At 36.4% G+C, this 24,117-nt stretch overlaps 2 protein-coding genes across 2 annotated transcripts in view; both read left to right on the forward strand.

Moving 5' to 3' along the window:
• The window catches only part of FAP (fibroblast activation protein, alpha), a 41,688-nt gene extending 40,463 nt beyond the window's left edge, over positions 1–1,225 (forward strand). Inside the window, exon 26 of the mRNA XM_009579167.1 lies at positions 295–1,225. Coding sequence (XP_009577462.1) covers positions 295–396 — 102 coding nt within the window. The 3' untranslated portion in view covers positions 397–1,225. The remainder of the gene's footprint in view (positions 1–294) is intronic.
• A 7,154-nt stretch (positions 1,226–8,379) lies between these two features.
• GCG (glucagon) lies at positions 8,380–21,285 on the forward strand. Its single transcript, XM_009579168.1, has 7 exons — positions 8,380–8,461; positions 14,174–14,274; positions 14,672–14,833; positions 15,676–15,729; positions 17,325–17,462; positions 19,605–19,748; positions 20,786–21,285. Exons 2-7 carry the CDS (start codon positions 14,177–14,179, stop codon positions 20,808–20,810), a joined length of 621 nt encoding a protein of 206 aa, XP_009577463.1. The 5' UTR covers positions 8,380–8,461; positions 14,174–14,176; the 3' UTR covers positions 20,811–21,285.
• The last annotated feature ends 2,832 nt before the right edge of the window (positions 21,286–24,117 follow it).

Raw genomic sequence — 24,117 nt, forward strand, 5'->3', positions numbered from 1 at the left:
TTTCATCCCTAAGGGCATCTCAAAGCTCTTTTGCCTGACTTAATACAACTGACTTGTCAGTACTGAGGCAGTAATGCTTACTCCTAGATTACAGAAGGTTTAGAAACTTTTTTTCAGCAAGAGTATGAATATACTGGAAACTGATGAAAAGAAAAAAGATTAGCAAGTCCCTCTGTTTTCTTGAGGCATCTACTTTCTTCTGTATGGTAATAAAATGAAGTTCTTGTATTGTTTAACTATTGCAGAATTGAAAACATAAGATAGGAGTTTTATGGCTTTTTTTTTCTTTTTCAGTGGTATACTGACCAGAACCATGGAATTCCAGGCCTTTCCAGCAAACATCTCTACACACATATGACCCACTTCCTCAAACAGTGTTTTTCTTTGTCAGAATAAGTAGGCTATTCAGAGCATGCTAAGGCATCCGATACATCTCTGGGAGAATGCAATGATAACAGTGCCCAGGTTATATAGTTTTCAGGTGAATTGATAACAGAAACTTTGAAGTTTTAAACTTGATGTTTACATCCACTTTTGATATTATATATTAGCAAATGTTATGGTAATACATGTTTTGGCACATTCAACACCTGTTTGATAGAAAAAATAAAATCAGAATGTAAAATGCCATGTGCATTTTTTGCCATCTTGCTTAAACTTACATTCTGCAATCCAAAGATAGGTGGTCCATTGCAAAGGCACATTGCCAGATGAATATGCTTGCATTTGTAAACTACAACTGTAAAATGGGAAAGGACAAAGAAAGCAGTGCAAGTACCTAATTAGCATCCTAAGAAGATGCTAAGAACCAGTTTCTCAAAATTTATTTCCAATTTCTTGGAAAGAATCCAAGCAGGGATAGGAACACACAATATTTAAAGCTGAAGTTTGGATAATTACCGAGAATATTGAATGCTGTGTTCAAATTTTATTCAACTCTTATTTGAAACCTTGATTCTGCAAAACTCTCAGTGTTCAGGTTTAAATATGAAAGCAGGACATTCATTATAGCTATTTTATCTCTGTTTTTTCTCCCTGTATTCAGAATATGTGAGCCATATTAGCCTGTTTTTAATCTCTAATCATCACCTCAGCATTCAAATTAATCTCAATGTCATTCATCCCAGACTGGAGGGGAAGGATCAAAGGATTATGTAGGCTTTCTTTGCTTTGTTTCCAGTGAAACTATTTTAGGGATTCTTTTAAAAATGCTAGAGACTAATAAGGATAGGAATACTTGTATTCTTTTGATTAGTATTTAAATCAGTCCTGTCATAATATAAGAATATGAACAAGCTAATTGGCAAGAGGTCCACTGTAGATGAAATTACTCTCTGGTCACGTGTTTAAAAAATTCTGAGTTAGCCTACTGTATAAGAACCACGTTCTGCCTAACACAGTATTTCATCTCTGCTATTAGCCAGTGAGAGTACAAAATAACCTGAAAAAGATTGTGGAGTAGCCTTCCCATAAAGCAAGCTGCTTCCTAACTCTCAGTCAGAGATCGGTTGCTGCTTCTTTGTGGAAAAGCAAGGGGTTTCATTTGACCCTCTTGACAAAAACATGGAGTTTAGCCAAAATCATTAAAATGTGGAAGTGATTTGCTATGTAACAGCTTCCTTCGTTTTGTTAATGGCAATATCAAATCTGATTTTCCACACATGAGAACATTCCTCAGACACATCTTTATGTAAATGTAGTTGCCAAGCTGTTTGTAATGGTTAAATTATACTTTGATGGGAACTTTTCAGAAAATACTCAATTAGTTCAGGTTTTTTTGGAAACGCTGCCAATTACGTGACGTTAATGAGCTTTTTGTTGGTAATGTAATTAAAATTCAACTGCTATAATGGTTAAAGGAAAAAATTATAGCTCTAAGAAAGTTAACATTAAGCAAATATAACATGAAGTGGGGCTAATTAGATGTTGATTATATGGTCCTATATGCATTTGCTGCACACAACAGTAGTCTCAGTAATGTGATTATTTTACAAATAAGAAATATAATTCAGCTGAAATTACTGAGATTTAACTCTCAATTTCTTATATTGATACAACACCACAGAAACCATTGCAAAATTGTGGTGAAAGAGAGAAAAATCAAGCTCTTATCCCAGATGCTTAAAGGTTTTAGATACCTGAATATGTCAATCATAGAATCATAGAATTGTTTGGGTTGGAAAAGACCTTTAAGATCATCAAGTCCAACTGTTAACCTAGCACTGCCAAGTCCACCACTAAACCATGTCCCTAAGCACCACATCTACACGTCTTTTAAATACCTCCAGGGATGGTGACTCAACCACTTCCCTGGGCAGCCTGTTCCAATGCTTGACAACCCTTTTCGTGAAGAAATTTTTCCTAATATCCAATCTAAACCTCGCCTGGTGCAACTTGTGGCCATTTCTTCTTGTCCTATCGCTAGTTATTTGGGAGAAGAGACCAACACCCACCTCGCTACAACCTCCTTTCAGGTAGTTGTAGAGAGCGATAAGGTCTCCCCTGAGCCTCCTTTTCTCCAGGCTAAATAACCCCAGTTCCCTCAGCCGCTCCTCATAAGATTTGTCAATGGGAACCTAGAGCAATTTTCAAAAAAGCATGGTATCAATCTCACATAAATATCAATATATTAAGTTCTCTTTAAATTTCTGCACCTTTATTTTTATTTATACTTTTGAAAATCCTGTAAAGTCTGGAAATTTGGCCAATAAATTGGCCCTTTGTGGATGCTATAAGTAATAAAGTGATGCAATGTGTTTTCATACCCTGCCCACAGGTCTGTAGTCAGAAGCTTCTGGAAGTATTTGAAATAAGGGACATTTCAGGAAAATGTGTCAAGTAAAATAACAGAAGGTACCTCTTTCCCAAGGGATGCATTAGCTGTTTCATTATTAATCTGCCCTTATGTCTGTTTGTTTCCTAAGGCAGTCAGAGTACACATCTTCCAAACTGTCCACCATTTACCTTGGCTTGTAGGAAGCAGTTGTGGGGATAAAACATGAAAAAAATAAGTGCATCATGTTGCTGTCAGTTTTGCTTCATTGTTTTTCATGTTGTTAATTTATTTGCCTTACACAGCGTTCTTGCCAAAGAATGGGAGTATGTCTTCAGCAGAGTGTGACGTTTACATTGAGTTGTTGGAATAATGTCTAACCTGAAAGCTTTATGATTGAGCAACCACGTATTTTGATGACCTGGGGGAAAATGTCCTAGGATGCTGTGAGTGTCAAAAAACGCCTCTTAGAAACATACACAACATCAAGTTGCTGGCCTGTGCTAATAACAGGTAACCTTGCAGTCATTCATTAGAAATGGTGCAGAGCACTTCAAACTTACCATTGCAGTATCACAGAGTCACAGAATGGTTGGGGTTGAAAGGGAACTTTGGACGTCATCTTGTCCCACCTCCCTGTTCAAGCAGGGCCACCTGCAGCTGGTAGCTCAGGACTATGTCCAGATGGCTTTTGAATATCTAAAAGGATGGAGACTCCACAACCTCTCTGGGCCACCTCTGCCAGTACTCAGTCACCCTCATAGTAAAAAAGTATTTCCTTATGTTCAGACAGAACCTTCTGTGTTTCAGTTTGTGCTTGTTGATTTTTGTTCTGTCCCTGCGCACCACTGAAAAGAGTCTGGCTCCATCTTCTTTACACCATCCATTCAGACATTTATATACAGTGATAAGATCCTCTGAGCCTTTTCTTCTCTGGAAAGAGAACTTTCTCCATTCTGCATTGCTGTCTACAATCACAATCCATGTTATAAGCATCACCACAAACATTCACTGGACAGTTATTTGCCCCATTCCTTTTTAATCTAGCGTACAGTATAGGCTTTTCTGTAACAGCTTCAACAGTTCAAAATGAAAGGGCTTGTCCTGAGGAATCAAGCTGAAGCTAACAAAAATATGTTTAAGGATTAGCCTTATATAGTAATAAAAAGTATATATATATCTATTCTCAGACATAGAATATGGTATGTAAGAGCCAACACTGGGACAGAACTTATTATGAAACTAAGAAATGATAGCTTTTATGACAAGATTTTCTAAGCTGATGAATTAATATCCTCAAAGTTTTGCTTCCCACTTTCAAATGTTTTAGAGGATCTGGTTTTCCGAAAATGCTAAGCACTTTCTGCTCTTCTTTTTTGAGTAAGAATCTCACACTTCAGATACCCAAAAATACCACTTCAGACAATGAAACTTAGTCTTCAAATATCTGCTTATAAACAAGATATACAAGCCTCTGAAGATGGGTGTAGTTGTTCTGAATTAAGTAGACAGGCCCTTGATAAATAGCCACAGATACACAGTTGTTTACAAGTCGGTTTCCACTATGAATCCTTCTTAGCTTTTACAAAATAAAGCTAGAGCTGCAAAGCAAAAACTGCTTTATTCTAGGAACTGAAGTGTACATAAATAGTAGAAAACCACTGGTTCCACTCCAAACCATTCATTCCCCAACACCTATTTTCATTGTCTACCTCATTCTTTCTGTGTGAGTTGTACATATCAATGAACATGCAATCCTCATACCTCAAACGTGGAGCTACATGCTTTGCTTCACTTAGGATTACTGCAGCTGCAAAGAAGAAAAGGCCTGAAGACAAAACAGCATTAGTAGAAAACCAAGTATAACCCCAGCCAGGCTCCAGAATATGGTTAGTGTTATTTTACTCAGATATCAAGTCAAATTCAGACTATGTTCAATACTTTCCAGTTTGCCAGTCAGTTGCAATTACAAGGCACAGCTGTTTAGAACATTTTATAGAGTCATTTGAAGGCTCTATATTTAATCTGAGTAATTCATAGTATTTGCTAAAAGCATTTGGTATTACTTTCAATTATGAACATTGTCTTCTCAGAATGTAAAGTAACTAGTACACAACTTGGCCAGCTCTTCTGCTTGCGCAAATTGATGCAGCTCCATTGACTTCAAATGGAGCAATTCTAATTTATGTGAGTAGACAGTGTGGGCTTCAGCATAGTTACAATAGCTCTCTTTCCTGAGGTATAAACCCATCGGCATCCATGGCAGTGAGCATGGAGCTGCATGCTGTGGAAACGCTTAAAGACCCTAAACTAATCCTCCGTTTCAGAAAGCCATTCTTGCTCTGCAAAGTATAGCCATGGAGTTGTACACATACATATACACACATTTGTGTGTGTTATGTATATGTACACATGTATGTATATGTACACATGTATGTATATGTACACATGTATGTATATAACATGATGCATGTTTTATGTATGTATGTGTTTACACTTATGTTCTTCCTATATATGTTTCACTAATTCTCAGAAGGGGAATGCAGGGCTCTTTTGGCTCATTATCATGCAGCAAGGATAGGAAAATAAAAGGGGCTGCCCAGCCTCTGAACTCATGGCTGACAAGGTTAGGGAGAGAATGCTTTCTGTGCAATGTAAGAAAGAAAAGGGTGTGGGCCTGTAGTCATACCCCAAGATACAGCCTCCTCCCTCCCATGTTCTTTAGATGTGTAATGGATAATAATAAAATAATATAATAACAATAAATACATAATGAGGAAATACACAGAAAAATGTGGGGGTTTCACTTTTTTGAAAGCATTTGTTGGGGATTTTTTTACTTTTTACTTTCGAAAGTCAGGAACTTCCTAATTCATTAAAATGTTCAGATCTTGACAATTTAAATTTTTTAATTTTTTTTTTTCTGTACCAACAGCTGAAGAGTTGAGAGAAACATTCTAGAAAATTATGATATTCAGAGTATGCTAGCCAGCTAGAACAAATACATTGGTCCTGTTTTTCTGAAAAGCCACGCCAACTGGAATTGTGACTGCTAGAGCATCAGGTTCAATGTGCAGCTGATAAGAATTCTGCTTTTCGTTTTACCTCTTCTATAACTTTCCCCACAGATTTTTTTTTACAGTGAGTGCAGTACACTGTCCTTAACAGCAGCCATTACCTGGTGCTGAGATGATGGTGCAGGAAACTTTCATCAACTCCAAATACAGTGAACCCGAGATACAGATCTTTTAATAACTCCAAGTGAATCATGAAAAACATGAAGATGAAACTTTCCTGAAGGCAGGTCACTTTCAGGTTCTTTCTCTTAGTCTGACTCAGTTGAAGCACTGTCTCGTACATGAACTATAATATAGAGGAGAGTAAAGTTGCCCTTGACTTTTGCCAAAAGGTGCCATCTAACTATTGTATTTTACGAAATGAGAGGAAAAAACCTGAGTACATATGCATGTTTCATACACTCGTTACAATTTTCTGCTTCTGTTTGGTAACTCTTGTTTGCTGTGCTCTTGAAATATGTATTACTATAGATTCAGTTATGGCAACCGAAGGTTGCATGCTTCTTGATGGCAGTTCACTTCTTTCCTGTACTTTTTATTGTCTGTGTATCACTTGAAAACCAAATAATCAGTCACCTTTTAGATGCTAGATGACCTGCTAGATAATATAGCCTGTGTAACAGCCTGCCCAACCAGGTGCACTGAGCTGCTCTGTCTCATACATTTTTTTTCTGAAATCATCCTACTGTAAAAAGGAACTTTATCTGACACAAGAAAATAAACAGAGCTAAACAAAAAGAAAAGGACTGCCTGTTTCCTGGAGAAGGTGATATCGTCTTACATTCTGTATTGCCTGTTTCGAAAGCTATGTATCTTTAACTCCACATGCAGTGAGATAATTGTCTGTAGCAATCCCTTTCAACAAGTGTGTCTGGGTCGTCCTGGTGTAAAGAGGGCCTACGCGGCCCTTTGATCACCATCTGCTGTCCTGCCGGGGTACTGCAGGGCTGGGCAGCCCGCCCTCTCCCGCGGGAGCCCCACAGCTGACCGACTTCACGGAGAGGCAGTGCCTTCTAGTACTTCTGGACTTACATTTAAACTGTCATTTTGCATCCGCTACATAACGCTCACACAGTTTAAAGAGGAAGTAGATCAAAAAATAATTCTGAGACAAAGACGACAAAGTATCTCTGCGAAATCGGCATCTCATGAAAATAAGTAGATTCTGAGTGTAAGGTCATTTCCAGGCTTATTTTGGCTCCTTTGACACCATGTCTTAGACGTTGTTTGCGTAGGGAAGGTTGGTATATGGAGATGGTAATTCTGGTCGTTTCAAACAAAAAAACGTGAAAAGCCAAGTTTAATAAATATGTCTGCAAGTTTGTATATCCTATGCCAATCAATTACTGGGAATACATGACTTTGAATGGATGTGAAAAATACAATTAGGAGCAGGAAGAAAGGACATGGGGAAAACAACATACAGAAAAGAGGGGAAAAGAAGTAGCAATTAAAAAGGAGAGTAACAAAAAGGGAAAATAAGGTCCTCAGAAATGACTGAAGGTACAACAGAAGGCAATGATGAGAGGAACAGAAGCTGTGCTCTTCAGTTTTCAGCGGCAGCTTTAGTAGACACTTGCATTTTAGCTAGAAATGACAAAAATGGACCATGAATCTCAGTAGATGGATCCAAGAGCAGAGAAAAATTATACTAACACCAAAAAAAAATATTTAAACTTGATTATGTGGACCGTGTAGTGAGACTTAATGTCTCCCATATTGTGGTACCACAGCATGGTATTTAGGATAGAGCTCTAAGAAGGATCCATTAAGTTTTGTTTGCCACTCTACGCAAACACTAGGATTATTAAATTTATACACTGCCTCAATTGTATCACATGAGCTATGCCAATCTGGCTGTAGTCAGCCAGCAGAAAACCACCTCATTGAATAAGATTCTTTGCTGGCTTCATGGAGCAGTGTTAGGGGAAATAAGAGGGTTTGCTGTAATATGTATGCTTTATGCCACAAATTAGACCATGGGCCACTCCAGACTGAAGCACAGGCTGTCATTAATGCTCAGTGAGATGTCCACTGTGATTCGAGACCCTTCCCTCTACTGGGCTGAACTCAAGTGGAGTCCTTCATATTTAATGTATCTCCTGGACTGCCTGGCACCTTACATCTGTAGTAATAATATTTCATTTTTTGTGCCCTTTTGCATTTTACAAAGGATTATCATGATGTATGAAAACATCTGTAAAAAAAATAAAACTTCTTCAGGAATTTCTTGAAGGGGGATATCTCACTTGTTGCTTCATAGACAGGATAAAAGACCCATATTCCTGACTGGCAGGGTTTTTTCAGCTGCCAGAGCCATTGACAAGCTTTGTATCAATCTCTCCTACCTGTGGTCGCCAGATGGCTGAACAGTCTTCTTTGGCAACGCTACCCCACCACAGCTACGAAATTGCCCCTATTACTGAATGGTTCAGGACCTTGACAATAGTTGCACAGAACATACACAGCTACAAAACTCAAATCTGTTTTGGTTTTGGGGGTTTTTTCCCATGTAGGGAATGAGACATGTGAGCAAAAGGCTTATCTTGCATAAATATGTAGGCCACAATGTGAAACAATTTATAATTAATTTTTGGCATACAGTTCTCAAGTGAGTATGAATTTTCATATTGTAGAATTTACAAAGTTGGCATTTTACACCTAAGGGTGATCAAATCTTTTTGTTAAATTTGGCCTGTGTTAGACTTTGCATAGTGGGTAGCCATCACTGCAGTACTTCACATCTCTTCACATTCATTATATTGGCACAAGATTACCTGAAGAATCATTCAAGGGCTTTGGGGGAGTTGTGTTGGTTATTGTTAACAGTCTATTAAATTTATAAACCTTGATTTAAAATTGATAGGTGAAGTTGAAGCTATTGATGTCAACAGGACCGGGATTTTGCTCAGCACTAAATGTTAAATGTGGCAAATCAGAATTTGGAAAAATCGCTGCCTTAATCCCAGGCACTTTTAGCCCACTGTTTGTCATCCTAATGCCCTTCTGTTTGATATTTACTTCTTTGGACATTGCTACTTCAGTCCTTTTGCAAATCCATGTTAGCATTGATGTCATAAAGTAAGCAGAATGAATGTGTGAAATTGCTTGTAAAATTATCAAATGAAATGAATAGCAAATATGATTACTTTTTTTTTTTTTAAGTTGAATAAGGAAACTGTCAGCAATGATGCACTCTCGTAATGCTTACTAGAGCTGAACAGTATATATATAAGGCTGTGCAAAAGAGGCAGCTAGGCAGATCTCAGGATCCTCAAGGCTTCCCATAGTTCCAGAAGAGAGAGTAGCAGCTCTTTCTGCAACTGCTACATATCACTTCAAAGTATAAAAAGGTAAGATTTATATGAACTACCAGTACAATTTGTTTGAGAAAGCTGAGTGCATTATCTGAATTGTGTTGCCCAAAGTTTCCAATAGAGGTGCAGTATCTTTCAGCAAATCGGTGTTTTCTTCTGTGGTTATAATCATTGATGTTTGGAGTTAATAACATCATCATTTAAATCCTTTAATCTATTGAATTAGTTCAACAGAGAGTGATCCGAAAAAGGGAAATCAACTGTTTGGGTTGCAGAAGCAATTGAAAGAAGGAAGATTAGCCATGAGAACATAAAAGACATACATTGTAGTAAGAATTTAAATGTGAGATACATAATTATTGATTTTTATATTTTTATCTCCTTTACTATCTCCTTTAGAGATATTTAATGAACATGAGTTTAAAAATATTAACTCCTTACAGATACTGCCTAAATATGAATCAACGGGGATTAAATTAGCAGAACGCAAACAAATTAAGTGAGCTTATATAGATACTGATTTAAAACTCTCCAAGACAGATTGTCACTCCATCGCCCTACAGATTGCCACTCCACTGCCCTACTTTTAGATTAGTTTGTCTCAAGCAACTATTCTTTTCTTATCACTGTAAGATCTGAAAAGGAAATTTTATGGCACAAAAGTAAAAATTAAAGCCTTTCAATAGTTATTGTGGTTATTGTATAAAATTTAATTTAGTCTTCCATCCTACCATGGATTTCCTCAGGCTAGAACTGCTATATTTTACAGAACTTTCCACAAGGCATTATAACATGGTAGGTAAATCAGATATAAGGTACATCTACCTGAAAAGGTAATTTATTTATAATGAGAAATAATTGCTATTTGCAAACAGTTTCATGTCAATAGAAATCTATTTTATTCATTCATACATTTTAATATGAAAATACTCCCTTTTTTACTGCTGTAACTCCGTAATTTGTATTTTTAAACTGGAAATAGATACCAATCTGACTTTTGAAAGATTCTTTTTTGAAAACTCAATGAAATTAAGCTAGTTAAAATTGCACATAGTGTACAAAAGACATCTGCAGTAAAAGATACTGGAAAAACTAGGAAAATCAGGTTGATCAAGGAAATAATATTCAAATAAGTTTCTGATCAAGATTCCCGAGACATATTTGTTACATACTTTCTGGTGGTTCAAACTGAGATGTGTTAAGTTTTTCATTTCCAATCAGAAAGAAATTAAAATGTTTCTGTTAGTCTAATATGCATAGGAACAAAAATTTTCTGTGTAGGATTAGCTTTAGTTCTCCTGCACCTTGACAGTAAGATTGCATGGGTTTTAGCCGTATCTACTGGTGACCTAAATAACTTAGAGCAAATAAAACCTTTCTTCTGATCAAGAAATTAATCGATTAGCAGGAATAAACTAAATAAATATTATTTTGCTGATCATCTCTTCTTCTCTACAAAACATGTTTGTGTTCCCAAGAATACAGTAACAATTTCTTCTTTAAAAACTGTAGCTTCTTTAACTTGTCGAAAACTGCTGTTGCTGGTTTGGGTTACCGATAGCAAGTACTAAACGTTGAACAAACAAAACTGATTCTGAATTTTTAGAAGAACATATTTGACAGAAGTTTAATAGCTTTTGAAAAATATTATTTTATTAATAAGGATTCTCTTACTTGAAAATTGTATTAATTTCAAAAAACTGCATTTATATATCTTTCTTTTTAGTGATGTCCCCAGATTTTGATTCTGAAAAATTTAGGAAGAAGCTAAACATGTATTTAACTTTAAACATACTCGTAAGGCATAAAGTAGCCAGTGGGACTGTTCACATCTGAAAGCTCTATAGGACTGAGGCATGAACTAGATCCAAGATATATTGAAATCACTGAAAATCTGTTTACTGACTGCAATGGGCTTTGAATATGTTTTTTTATAAGTCTTATATAAAAGAATAGCTTTTGGTGTCTGATATTACTATAAGGAGGCTGGATTAATGACTAGACTATTTCCTTCATTCCACCTCAGTGACTTAGGTTTATGTCTAATCTGTATCATGGTTTAACAAAGCTACAGGCAGCTGTAAACTAACTATCTTTAGTTTTTCAGGTTAAGTAAAAGTATACCAAACTGCTAGCATACCATTAAGCAGGGCAAATTTACTTCTATATGGTGCAATAGCCAGACTTTATTTGGTGTCTAAGTTAACTCATTTACAGCTATATCAGCTAGCATGGGGGTCATTACATTACAATCAAACCATTTTTGTGACCACAGCAGAGTTGTCTCCCAAAGAATAGGCAGAACTTTTGTTCCACTGTTGGAAGCCTATGAAATGTGAAATTATGCATTCTTTGGGATAAACATTGGATGTCAGTGTTGCACCACCAAACTACAGCTCCAAATGAAACAGTGAAAAGAGAGTTCAATGCAATAGTTAGAGTTACAATAGGACTGACTACATGGCCACTACAGTATTTGTTGGTACTATAGCAGGATATTTGCAAGTGTAGGCATCAAATCTCATATATCAGGACATTACAGAAGTTAGAAAAGAGTCTCCATACACACTGATGAAAAAATAAGCAACACTGGCAGTGGCTTCTGGTGGAGAGAGGGAAATCGACTCCCATTGCTTAATAGTACAATCCACCAGAAAATCTTAACATGCATCAATTTATTTTCCTGGTTTTGATTAAGATTTGATTAAGATTTTGATGGCCTTAAATATTTTGATATTGACACTGAGCTATTCTAGTAAAATATTTATATTATTCATTAAGATTCTCTTAAAAATTAGGCCTCACAAAGTACCAGAAGCAATACATGCTTCTTAACCATAGGTAAAATGCCTGCCAACAATCAAGCTTTGCAGCTCCAACTATAAGTTATTTCATAATAGATGAAAGAGACAGATTTCATAAAAAATCTGCTCTGAAGCTGGGCAGACTACTGGGGCAGAGTAGAAGTCCTACAGCAGTAAGGTTTTTGATGCAGGAGTTTACTTTTTCAGAGGTGTTCATACAGCCCCCCCATTTGCACTGCTCAGAGCCGACTCTAAATCTCAAGACAGAGTAATCTGCACCTTCTCGACACATCATTCCTTCACAACTTTCTTATGGCTTCCTCCAGGTCATAGTATATTTAAATTCAGCTTACTGTGACAAGGCATTACAATAAAGAATAGATATGTTTTCACTCAGACTGCCTTATTTTATAAATCATTGAATTTCAATAAATAACTCCTCCAGTGGAGCCGGAGGAGTACAGTGCAGATTACATTTAGTGGGGAGGGTGTTTTTTGCCTGGGTCTTACTTCGCCACCTACCACTTTACTTCAATGCACTCATCTTTCCTATATCCCTTTGTTTTTCAGACTGTAACATAAACTTCCATAAGAAAGTGTCATGGATGGCAGAAGGGCTCTCTCAAATATCCAAGTATCAGTCCAAGTACATGATGAAATTATTTCCAGAGACATTTTGCTGATGTGAACTCATTGCAACTTCTGTTGCTTTATAGCAGATAAATATTGTGATCCATACTGATTTTAAAGTTAGAATGAATGAGCATTTAGCCATTGAATGAATGGCATATTCAATTTCTTTGTCAAGGTCAAAAATGCCTAACCAAATTTTAAATTCATTTTTTCTATACATTCATTCCATAAATTTAAATGATCCAAAATAATTAAAAATAAACAATATCTACTAGTTGATTTTGCAAGTTTCCTCTCATTTCCTGTTAATGCAAAGCACTTTTGAGACCATTAGCCAAGAGCTGCTCATAGTCCCTTTTGCAGTTTTAGGTTTTGTGAGCCTAAAATGAATAGCATTTCTTTGTTCAACAGTTTGTCCTATAGGGGATCATGTGTCAACAGACTAATACTACACATTAAATAATGAAAATTATTTAATACCCATAATTAGGGGATTAGAGAATGCCTTATTCCCTTTTGTGAGAATTCACTGAAAGTTATAACTGTACTACTTGCATGAGTAAACCAGTCACTAATGCGAGTAAGGGAATAACATCTTTGCTGTGGATCACAAAAGCATTTGTACATACTGTAATACTCTAGTTTACATTGAATAATCTCACATTAAAGTCAGTGAGACTTTAATGGTCAAGTTATTAAAGTGCACGTGGAGAAGACACGTATAATAACATAGCCATTTCTGTTACATGGTTGAAGTCAGTGGAATGACCTGTAACAGTAAGAATTACATCTGGGAGACAATATTTTCTGCTTTGGTTTATTACCATTAATATGAAGTATATACCCCATATCTTGTATATCCCATATAGCCCCATAATGGAAGACCTTAAGCTGAAATAAAGTATTATGTCAATAGTGCAACAAGCAAAATTTGACATATCACGTCATGAATTGAACACAAGCCAGTGTGTGGTTTGGTGGCTGTTTTCTTCTAAGGAGTCATACCTATTAATAAGTCATTATTAGTCCAGAGGCCTACTGCTGCAACATCTGTTATTTAAAAAAAAAAACTTTCAAAAGGAAGGTGGAGGGCCAGAAGGAAAGAATGGGGAGCTGCTAATGTGACAGTAATCTTGACAGAGATTTGCTTTGTTTTTTCTCTAGTGAATGAACGGGAAAAAAATAAAAGTTAGACCAATACCCTAGTTTTGCAATAAAACAATATTATAGAAACAGATCTAATGCTTGCCATCAGCAGAACACAGAGCAAAGGAGATACAGACCTTTATCCTCGTATTACAAAAGAAAGTGAGGATGCAGTTGCTCTCAGCTCACCTTGCATTCTAGAATAGAGACTAAAGCCTAAAGACTAGAACAGAGACTACGTCTTTTGAATGCCTACCCAAGGCACTACAGTCTCCATCCACTGCACATGGACCCCGTCCTCACGGGGTCTCAACATCATCAAGTTCAGATCAGCATTAAGGATGTCTCTTTTCGATGTAATTGATTCAGATGTATGTAAAGATGATTACATTTTTCTTTGTTGCCTTATTTCTGTTTTGACAGGCAATGAAAATGAAAAGTGTTTATTTTGTTGCTGGGCTCCTTTTAATGATAGTTCAAGGCAGCTGGCAAAATCCTCTTCAGGATACAGAGGAGAAATCAAGGTAAATTCTTTAGATCAAACTTCTAAAAACACTTGGCCTGAACTTTGTTTTCTTATAGTTTAAAGCAAAACATACTATGACTGTGTATGACGTTTTTTGTATACTATTACACAGTACTTAATCTACCATTGGAATTGGCAAAAGTTTTCAATATTGCAAAGGACAGCAAGAAGTTTTTGATATTACAAACAATAGCTGCCTTAGTGAGCCAAGAAGACCTTGTAATTGTGCAGTATCCAATTTGCTATGTTGATTCATTTTACTAGCAGTTAGTGATCAATATGCCACTTGCTCTTACTTTGTGAGAGTATAAAATAGCATTTTTAAAAGAAAAGCCAATGCACCTGTAGAATGTACTATAACCATTGCCAATTAACAAGTTCTAAACTTTTCACAGATCATTCAAAGCTTCCCAGTCTGAACCATTAGATGAATCTAGACAGCTAAATGAAGTGAAACGTCACTCACAAGGCACATTCACCAGTGATTACAGCAAGTACTTGGACACTAGACGAGCTCAGGACTTTGTGCAATGGTTAATGAGCACTAAAAGAAATGGGTAAGCATTTTGGTCACATTGCTATAGATCTCCATATACAGAAACAGCCAAAAATCTAGCTGAATTCAGTTTCTTGATTTCAGCTTCCCATCACAGACCACGTATAATCCTCAAATAAGTAAAGTACTTAAGGAAAATTTATATATAATGTTAATATGTTATTAGAAATGGGGAATATATGCAAAATCAGTCAAAAGGATTTGGATAAATCAAGTGTAGTATCAGTATATTACCTGATATGCCATCTAAAAAGACTATCTCACCCTCTTTGGGACAGATTGTTTCAGTGAATGAATTAAGTTCAACAGGAATAAGATATGTAAATATAATGTAAAGGTCTGGGCCATTGGGCCTTCATAAAACTTTCCTATCTATGGATACTCTAATCCTGAAGTTTCATTTGTGGAAAGGGAGCTAAGGTTTAAGTTTTGTTGACCGCTGGATACTTTACCAGTATCACAAGTATACTGTTAAGGCATGAGTTGGCATGTTTTTTGAAAATATACTTTGATTAAACACAAGCTACCAAGCTGAGAGCAAGAATAACGTAAAACCATATAAGTCTATGCCCTGTGTTCTAGAGAAGATCTGTCCACAGAATCCCAAAATCTATGATATTAATGCTTTTAAATACCTGTAGAAGTCTTTAAAGTATAAAGTAACAATTTCTAGACGTTGTATTAATTTAAATTCATAAGCCTAAAATTATTTATAATATTCATCTATCAGTCATGGTTGTTTATCATAATATTTAAATAATAACCACTAAAATCTTATCAGCTTATGCATGCACTGCAATGTACTGATAATAATGATCTAATGATTGTGGAATTCCACTACAGCCAACAAGGACAGGAGGACAAAGAAAATGACAAATTCCCGGACCAGCTGTCAAGGTATTCTAGTTGCCACAACTTGTTACTCAAAAACAGTTTGAGCTCATTTTCTGTTAAACAAGAAAGAAAACAACGAGTATTCTTTACAATGTTACCACAATCCAAGAAATACCTATCAAAAGAAATTATCTCGCACCCGCTTTTTACACGGAAAAAGGAAATGTCTCTATGTTATTTATTCCTGTACCTGTGTTCTATAGCTATGCTGCAAGGAATGTAACAGGATGAGAATAGATTTCAAGAAAGGACATTCCAAGTAATAAAGGAGAGTAGAGAATCAGATAAAAATAAAAACTTGGTATAGAAAAAGGCTGAAGCAAAAAAAAACCCCAAACATTACATTGAGGAAAAGAAAACCAGTGAGAAGACCAATGAAAGCAAAATGGCCTGGCACCAATTTGCAGAGAGCTGATAAAACACAATACAATGCTCAGCCCTAAGCACTCAGTCCCATGTTATATAAACCACTCATTACAGGAAAGGAGAACACAAGATCTGCTGGCGGCCAGAATTTTGTTTCTGGACAATGTATTTGGGAGAGGGTCGTTGGAAATTTGAAAAAAATAGAACAAAACCCCAGTAAGTGTTTTTGCAAAACAGATTGAAATATCTATACTCATTCTTCCTTTTGTCAGAAATTCCAAAGAGGATAGCCCAAATCACAAAGATCCTTCCGTTCAAAACACTGTCAGTATCAGTAACAAATCTGTAATAATGTTTCAGCCTCAATGAAACAGCATATCTCAACAAAATTAACGTTTCATTAAAAGTGTTCCAAACAACTCTAGTTAGCGTGCTGACGAAAAGTGCAGATGGTATTAAATTAGGAGGAATGGTGAAATCCCAAGAAGATAAAAAATAATAATTTTCAGAGCTAGAGGCCCTGAAAATTGGGTGGAAATTTGCAAATTTTGAAATAGAAATGCTAGGGAACTTATTCATGGAAAATATTCCATAATATGTCTACTTCTCAGTGCAGCTTGCCTTCCTGAGGGCCGGTGTGACATAATTTTGTGCTATATCAGAGAAAGAAGCACAATGAGGTGTAGGGAGGGAGAAGGCAATTGCCTTTCTCTATTAAGCTGGAGGTGATCAGGCTTGAAATTGTTCTAAGATTATCACTTGGTCAGAATGATGATTAAAAAGGTGTTCACAAAACAATTCAAAATGTGAATTCAAAAGGAATTAAGTCTGAACAGTTTGGCTAAGAAATAACGAAGATGCAGGTAGGAAGAGTGGCTTAATGGAAATTTTTAGGTTAACACGAGGTAACAAAAAGTATGTCTGTAGAATACAATACAATTTGTTGATCATAGCTAATTAATCTAGCAGACCATTCCAATGCAGCTATATTTGCTTTCAGCACCTGATTTGATTTGTTCAGAACTAGTTCAGGCATCTCTGCACAAAACTGTATTGCATAGCACAGACAATGCCTTCAGAACTGAAAGAAATCAAGAAAAAAAAATATCAAGAGTAATTTGAGAAGCAAAAAAACCCCTCTCTCCAATAAGGAATGCTAGTCTGGTGGGTGGGAAATAGAAATCAATAAAGGTTAAAAAAAAATTAAGTCCTAGAGTCTGCTCTTCTTTCAGCAATGCGATCTCCAAGCGTCATGCTGAATTCGAGAGACATGCTGAAGGCACCTACACCAGTGATATCACCTCTTATTTGGAAGGTCAAGCTGCCAAAGAGTTCATTGCTTGGTTAGTGAATGGACGAGGAAGAAGAGAGTAAGAATCCATCCATTCCTATTATTAAATTTTGCCTTGCTTTTGGGGTTAGAAATCAAGTCTGATGAAACCTTGATGTGTTTGTGATCATTCTTGCTGTAATCCATGTCTGTCTTTTGTAATAGAAGATATTCTGTGGGTGTTAGACTACCACTTTAAATTATTAAGTTCAAATACAGATTAAAACAAACCTGTTCAGTAAGCTGTTACACTCTAAAAGGTCAAGTTATACTTAAGGTCAAGATAACTAAAACTAAACCAGACCTTCCCCTAACTACCACCTTTCCCCCTTCACATAACAGTGCTTACAGTCTCCTTAACTATCATTGAGATGATTCAAGTCAGTGTCATCTTAAATTACTTTCTCTTTTTTTCCCTTTCACAGTCAATCTTTTCCTCTGCAATATTTTCAAGATTAAATTGTTACCAATGTCATCAGCTGTAGTCCATGTGCTGGTGATCATTCCCAGCAGTAACTGATGACTTCTTTCCCTCTTCCCATGCTCCACAAAATCTCCCCAAGTTGCTGCTGCCAAAATAACTATAATTTCCTACAACTATGACTTATTTTCCTTTTTAAGACACCTCTACTTCTTTTGCTATGGTTCATGGTTTCCTGGACGCAGTGCTCCACAGTTTTGACTTACTTATGTCTCCAATTTCTTTCATTAATATCCTGTTCTCCACATACACATTGCAGATTTCTCAAGCCTATTCACTTCATCTACTCACTCATGACTTTACATCTTTTTTTATGATAGTCTTTCACTTAGAATGGCCTTACCTTCAATCTCCTGCAGGCACCTTCCATCTCATCATATTTCCAACTCTGCATGGTTAGGAGCTACACCATGCACATGCCACTCCCCACCTTTTAATCGTTCTGTACTTATTTGTGCCTTTAGACTGTAAGCTCTTCGGGGCAGGGATTTCAGTTCATCCTCTGATTAATATTTTACCAGCTGTAAAGTACTATGTAAGTCTCTCGCACTATATAAAAATAATAAATAACAATAAAATACAATCTGTAAGACAAGATTGCGTGTTGTAGTCAAGGAAGACTAAATAGGTAAAATCAGATTTTGTAAATAATGACAATTTCCTGAAAAAACAGAGTTAAATAAATGAGGTCAGCTATATAGAGAAGGGAAAGGCTGTTGCTACTTCATAGTGACGTTCAGATTTGCAGTTGGTTTTCTGTCATGTTTTATTTTCGTAAGCAGAAATAGGGTATTTCAGTATCTGTAAGACAGAGAGATTACAACCTAGCTGTGATGAAATGAGCTTAGAAATAGACAATTAAAGGTAGACTACCCTTCTGCTTCCCAATATTTAGTATTATTTGTGGTCAAACTTGTATATAGCCTTTCCCTTGCATGAAAAGAACCAGTCTGCCTGTCGTTGGTCCCAGAGCACAGTGTGCTTCAGTATCAGCGCACCTTAATGGAATTCATTAAAATCTTCCTGTATTTGACAGGATGAAACAACAGAGGAAAGTTTTCTAAACCAGGCCCTTGGCATAATGGTATTCCAACGGTTAAAAAAGGATAGAGCAAATACATAAAAATGCTATTGTACAGCAAACAAGCACATAGATTTTCTACAGGTGTTGTAATGTAGTTACTTTAATCCTCCCAAAAAGTTGCTGCTCTTAATATCTAAATACTTACGCAATCTAATTGTAAGTATATAACTAGGACTTAAGTCCAATTAAAACAGAAAAGAATGTATGAAAATTTGACTATAATGTTTTAGTAGTGGTATTTCTTAAATAACGATTCTTAGTAAATCTACTGCGAGTTTTACTGATGCCTAGTCTGCTTGGCACAGGCATTGCAGACTGAAATAGGTTTTTGCATGTATGGCTTTTCCAAAAAATGCTAGAGAGGAATTTAGACTCACCTGAAGGAACAGTCCTCATCTGGTAACGGGAGACTTCCATGCTTTATTCTGTTGTTAAAATAATGCCTTAAAAGATGTTCTGATATACATCGTGCTGTACCGAGCCGTAACATCAGGCTCTACCCTTAACTCCTTAAAATCACAGGAAATGTGCAGTGTATTAGAATCTGTAACGAGGACCTTTTAAACCGTTTGTTTATTTTGATCTGCAAATTGTTTGATAATTTCTTCCCTTTGAAGTTTCCCAGAAAAAGCTCTTGTAGCCGAAGAAATGGGCCGAAGACATGCAGATGGCACTTTCACGAGTGATATCAACAAAGTCCTTGATGACATGGCCGCCAAAGAGTTCCTAAAATGGCTGATCAACACAAAAGTTACCCAAAGGTGCCTGAATTTTGATTGTGTTATTCTTAATATACTGGGGGCTTAAATGTATTTGTCACACAAAGGGAAAATACTGCTAATTTTTCTCTTAACTATTGACATATCTGTAACTGTGTTACAAACTTTGTTACAGACAGTGCTGAACAAGGATAAGACACTAAATAGAACTCATTCCAAATGCAATCTGTATTTTGCATCAGTGGTGAACCTATTTAACAGTTTCCTATTTAACTTGAGGGGAATGTTGCCACTGAATGCTACCAGAAGTGAGATCATATTAAATTATTGAAAAATAAAACTCTCCTTTGCATGGGCATTATAAAATCAGAAATATTTGTTGGTAAAATTACATCAAATTGATTATTCTTTAAAGACCGTGATATAAAACACTGCCTTAAATTGTGGCTTGTCATTAGGGAATAGGGTACTGTAATCTGAGTTCCTGGCAGCTAACTATTTAAGAACCCTGCTTTACTTTGCCTGTATATAGGCAAACGCTGTTGGAAAAGTAACATTTTCTATCTGAGCTCTGTGAACAGGTTAATATTTAAGAATTATTTGTTAACATTAACAAAGCATTTCAAAAATAATAAATGCCAACTCAAGGCACATGTGAGTGGCCGGATTTTTTAAAATGTTGGATGTCCACTCTGTAAAAATTAATTCCTTTTAGACTTTTGACTACTGAAGCACCCACAATGACTAGTTGATCTTGGAAATCTGAAACAACCAATATTGTCTCAAAAAATTTAGAAGCTACAGTTAAAATACAGGCTTTATTAACATTGTAATATTTTTGTGTTTGTTTGTAGTTCAGTATTGAAACAAACAATTTAGGAAAATAATCTATTAGAAACTATTAAAAAGCTTTTCCTTTAGGAATAATTGTTTTCAATCTGTTATTAGAGCAAGGCATTGAGGGGTCTGTGGAACTAACATGTGCTAACTCTTAAACAGAAAAAATACGTTGCACGCATATTTCATAAATCGTGGGAGATCTATAATATATCCTAATTGCTGCTGCTTTTTTTTTCCAGGGACCTTTTGGGAGAATACCAGTAAAAATGCAGAATAAAAATGGGATAAATGAAGATCTTCATTGCATTGACTGCCAGTTATTAAGAGATTCCGAAATCTGTATTCTGTCATTTACATTGGGTGTAACAAAGCTATGTCACCTTGCATGCCAGGAAATAATTGTACTATAGTTTAGTGTTGCCAAAGGTTTACATATGGAAAACCTATTGTCTAAGGGATGGTTATCTTAGCAGCTTTAAGACTATGAAAGTTCCATATCTTCATATTTTCCATTTATTAGGATTGAAGTAACTCCATTTATATTTAATGATAAAATTATTTTTCTAAAAAGTTGACTTCTACACACAAAGGATTCAGTCACCAATTATACGTGTTATTTGTAAGGAGCTGGCAGTTACAAATGCCTGAGAAGTGAATATCCCTCTTAAAACCTTTGTTATAAAAAGGCTAAGCTTTAAGGATATTAAATGATAGCCTTAAATAAATTTTTTCAAGCTTCCTTTCTGTTGACTTTTCATGTGTATATCCCTTGTGCCTCTTTGCACTCCATTTCATTTTATTCTAATATTTTAGTGTCACTGAGATCTTGGAAGTGGTTTGTTTGGAATGATAAAACAAGCTCAACATTTTGTTTTGTCACATTTTCTCCACAATGATTCTCAGAAAAGAGCTGTGTGAACTTTGAATTATCTTTAGTTGAAAAAGAAATCATGTAAGATGAAGCCAGAGGGGGAAACAAGACTGAACAGACAAGTATTCTTCATTAGCATAAATTCTTGTTTCTCAGCAAAGCAGGACAGCTTTGAAAAATATTAAGTGCAATATACTCCATTAGTAGTGGAAACTGCCACATAATTTCTTCAAATTTTATAAGATTGCCAAGTAAAGCCAACTCAAATGGCCCTGGGGTCACTCTACTCTGTGTTGTATTCATTTCTTCCTTCTTCTTCTGAGAACTGCCTTGTCCATCATCTCTTGCATTTAGCAACTTTGTACTGTAACTTACAAGCACAACTGTCATTTCAGTAACCTGTGCCTTCTCCATTATGGTGACAGAACATTTTGCTTGCAGATCTCAGTGTTTCTAGCAATCCAAACTATTACACTCTCAGCTGGCCAGGGCATGTTTTTGTAGGTATGGTAGTAGCTGCAACTCTCAAATAGCCACAGGTGCTGTTATGCACCTCTTACTTCTGATGACTCCCCAAACACCCTTTTCCCCCCTTGCTATAATAGCAATATGCCAGGTATCTATATTAAAATGTCCTAAAGGGCAAGTAGTTTAAGAGAAATCCAATGGGCTTAGCAAGTACCTAGTAGAAGTTGATGTGAAGCAGGAGTGTTGTTGAATCAGAATTAGCACCTATAACTTTTGTTAGGAATAACTAGTATTTTTTTGTATCTCATTTGTTTTTTAAAGGCATCTGAAACTTTCACTGACAGTCTAGAATTTCTGGAAAAATAAGATTAGATTGTCCTCCCAAAGTGCTACAGGAACCAATATTCTGTCATTTCAGATCAGGACTGATCATACCCAACTTGGCATGTAGAACAGCTTCTTCACAGCAAGAGAAAGCTGTTCTAACATCCCAACTTTAAACAACTAAAACTCAACAAAACTTTGTGCTAAAAAAAACCCATCATAGCATCCAAAATACCACTGGAGATTAAAAAAAAAGGGGGTGGTTGGGAGGGGGGGGCGGGAAGAATGTATACATATTTGTTGTTTATTTAACCCCATTTGTACACAGTGGTTTAGTTCCAAGTGCCTCTGGAACTGAAAAAGATTCAGTTATACACAGTTGGATCCATATGGTCCAGGCTGAAATGGTACAAACAGTTAACTCTATTATTTCCATAGATTGAGCAATTGTCTTTAAGATGTTTTATTCCACTATGTCCAGGATATTTAGTGCTCTGAAGGATAGGATTCCTGAGTTACAAGTCCATTTTCCTGTGGTGTCTGTCATCTGTGTATTTGAGCACCTTCTGATGATGGCTTTGTCAGCTATCAAAATACTGTTTTCCCACATTTTTACAAATTATATGCTTTTAGGAACAGAGGGGTATAAATTATTTTCTCAAAGCATGGAGCTTGTCTGGAAAACACAGCAAAAATATTTAATTTCTAATTTTCTGATTCCCAATCTAGAACATGAATCAAAAGACAACTTTTCTTCAGAAGCGAGATGAAGTTGAGCATGTTCCAGAAGTTCCAAACACATGTTTTAGCTCAACAAGACTAGGACTTAAGATCCTGAAATCACAGAGCAAGTCCATATAGGATTAAAAAAAAAAAAAAAAGAGGTACGTGCTGGTTATTTCTTATACACGCTAGATGAAATTCAGTGAATGGTACAAACATAGAGAGAAATAAGTAGCAGTCACTTCTTTAAAAAGTGCCTTTACTGGACAATAGCTACCCACGTCTGCAGGCTGAGAGAGGGCAGAATAGCTGCAGCGTTCAAGCCTAGAGAGAACTGCTATTTATGTTTTAATCTTAATTTTATACTCTAGTAAGGGAGAGAGATAATTCTAGGCCTTACATGCTGTGAGTGGTACATTGGTAGAGAAATTTAGGAACAGGGCTACACCCTCATGCACCCTCAGAAACAATCTTCCTTGTAGTCGAGGACGCACACTATGTACAGCTTATTAACATCACATGCCCTGGTGTATATGAGGGGTCTTGACTGGCATGGTATAAAAGATAGCACTGTTGCGATGCCCCTCTGCACTTGATGTGAGTTTTAAGTCTACAAAAGAGTTAGGGTATGGGTCCCATCTTATTTTAAATACATTGTAAATGTATCATAGATGCAGTTTATGGTGCATAAATGTAATTTTTTTTTGTTTTCATTCACCCCACGCTGACTTCTTCACTCTACTAGAAAACTGAACCTTCTTTAAGTTGTATGAAAACAGTACCACTGGCCCAGATGTTTTGACTTTATTGTGTATGTGCACCTTCTACGATTCCATATTCCATGAACTCATGTGTGTATCTAGAGTCCTCTGTGTATCTGCACATGTGCTGCCTAGAACTTCCAGGTGGCCTTATATTAAAAAGTGTTCCCAATATTATCTCCTTTATTAACTGTATTTTATATGCTGAGTGTGCAGCATCCTTCCTCCTCCACCCAGATCATTTACCTGGTCACAACTGCACTGTGTCTCCCACGGCATTCTCCTGGAGAAGCTGGCGGCTCACGGCTTAGACAGGTACACTCTTTGCTGGGTAAAAAACTGGCTGGACGGCCGAGCCCAGAGCGTTGGGGTGAACGGAGTGAAATCCAGTTGCAGCCGATCACAAGCGGTGTTCCCCAGGGCT

Source organism: Fulmarus glacialis, unplaced genomic scaffold, assembly GCF_000690835.1.
Source record: "Fulmarus glacialis isolate BGI_N327 unplaced genomic scaffold, ASM69083v1 scaffold5136, whole genome shotgun sequence".
NCBI lineage: Eukaryota > Metazoa > Chordata > Aves > Procellariiformes > Procellariidae > Fulmarus > Fulmarus glacialis.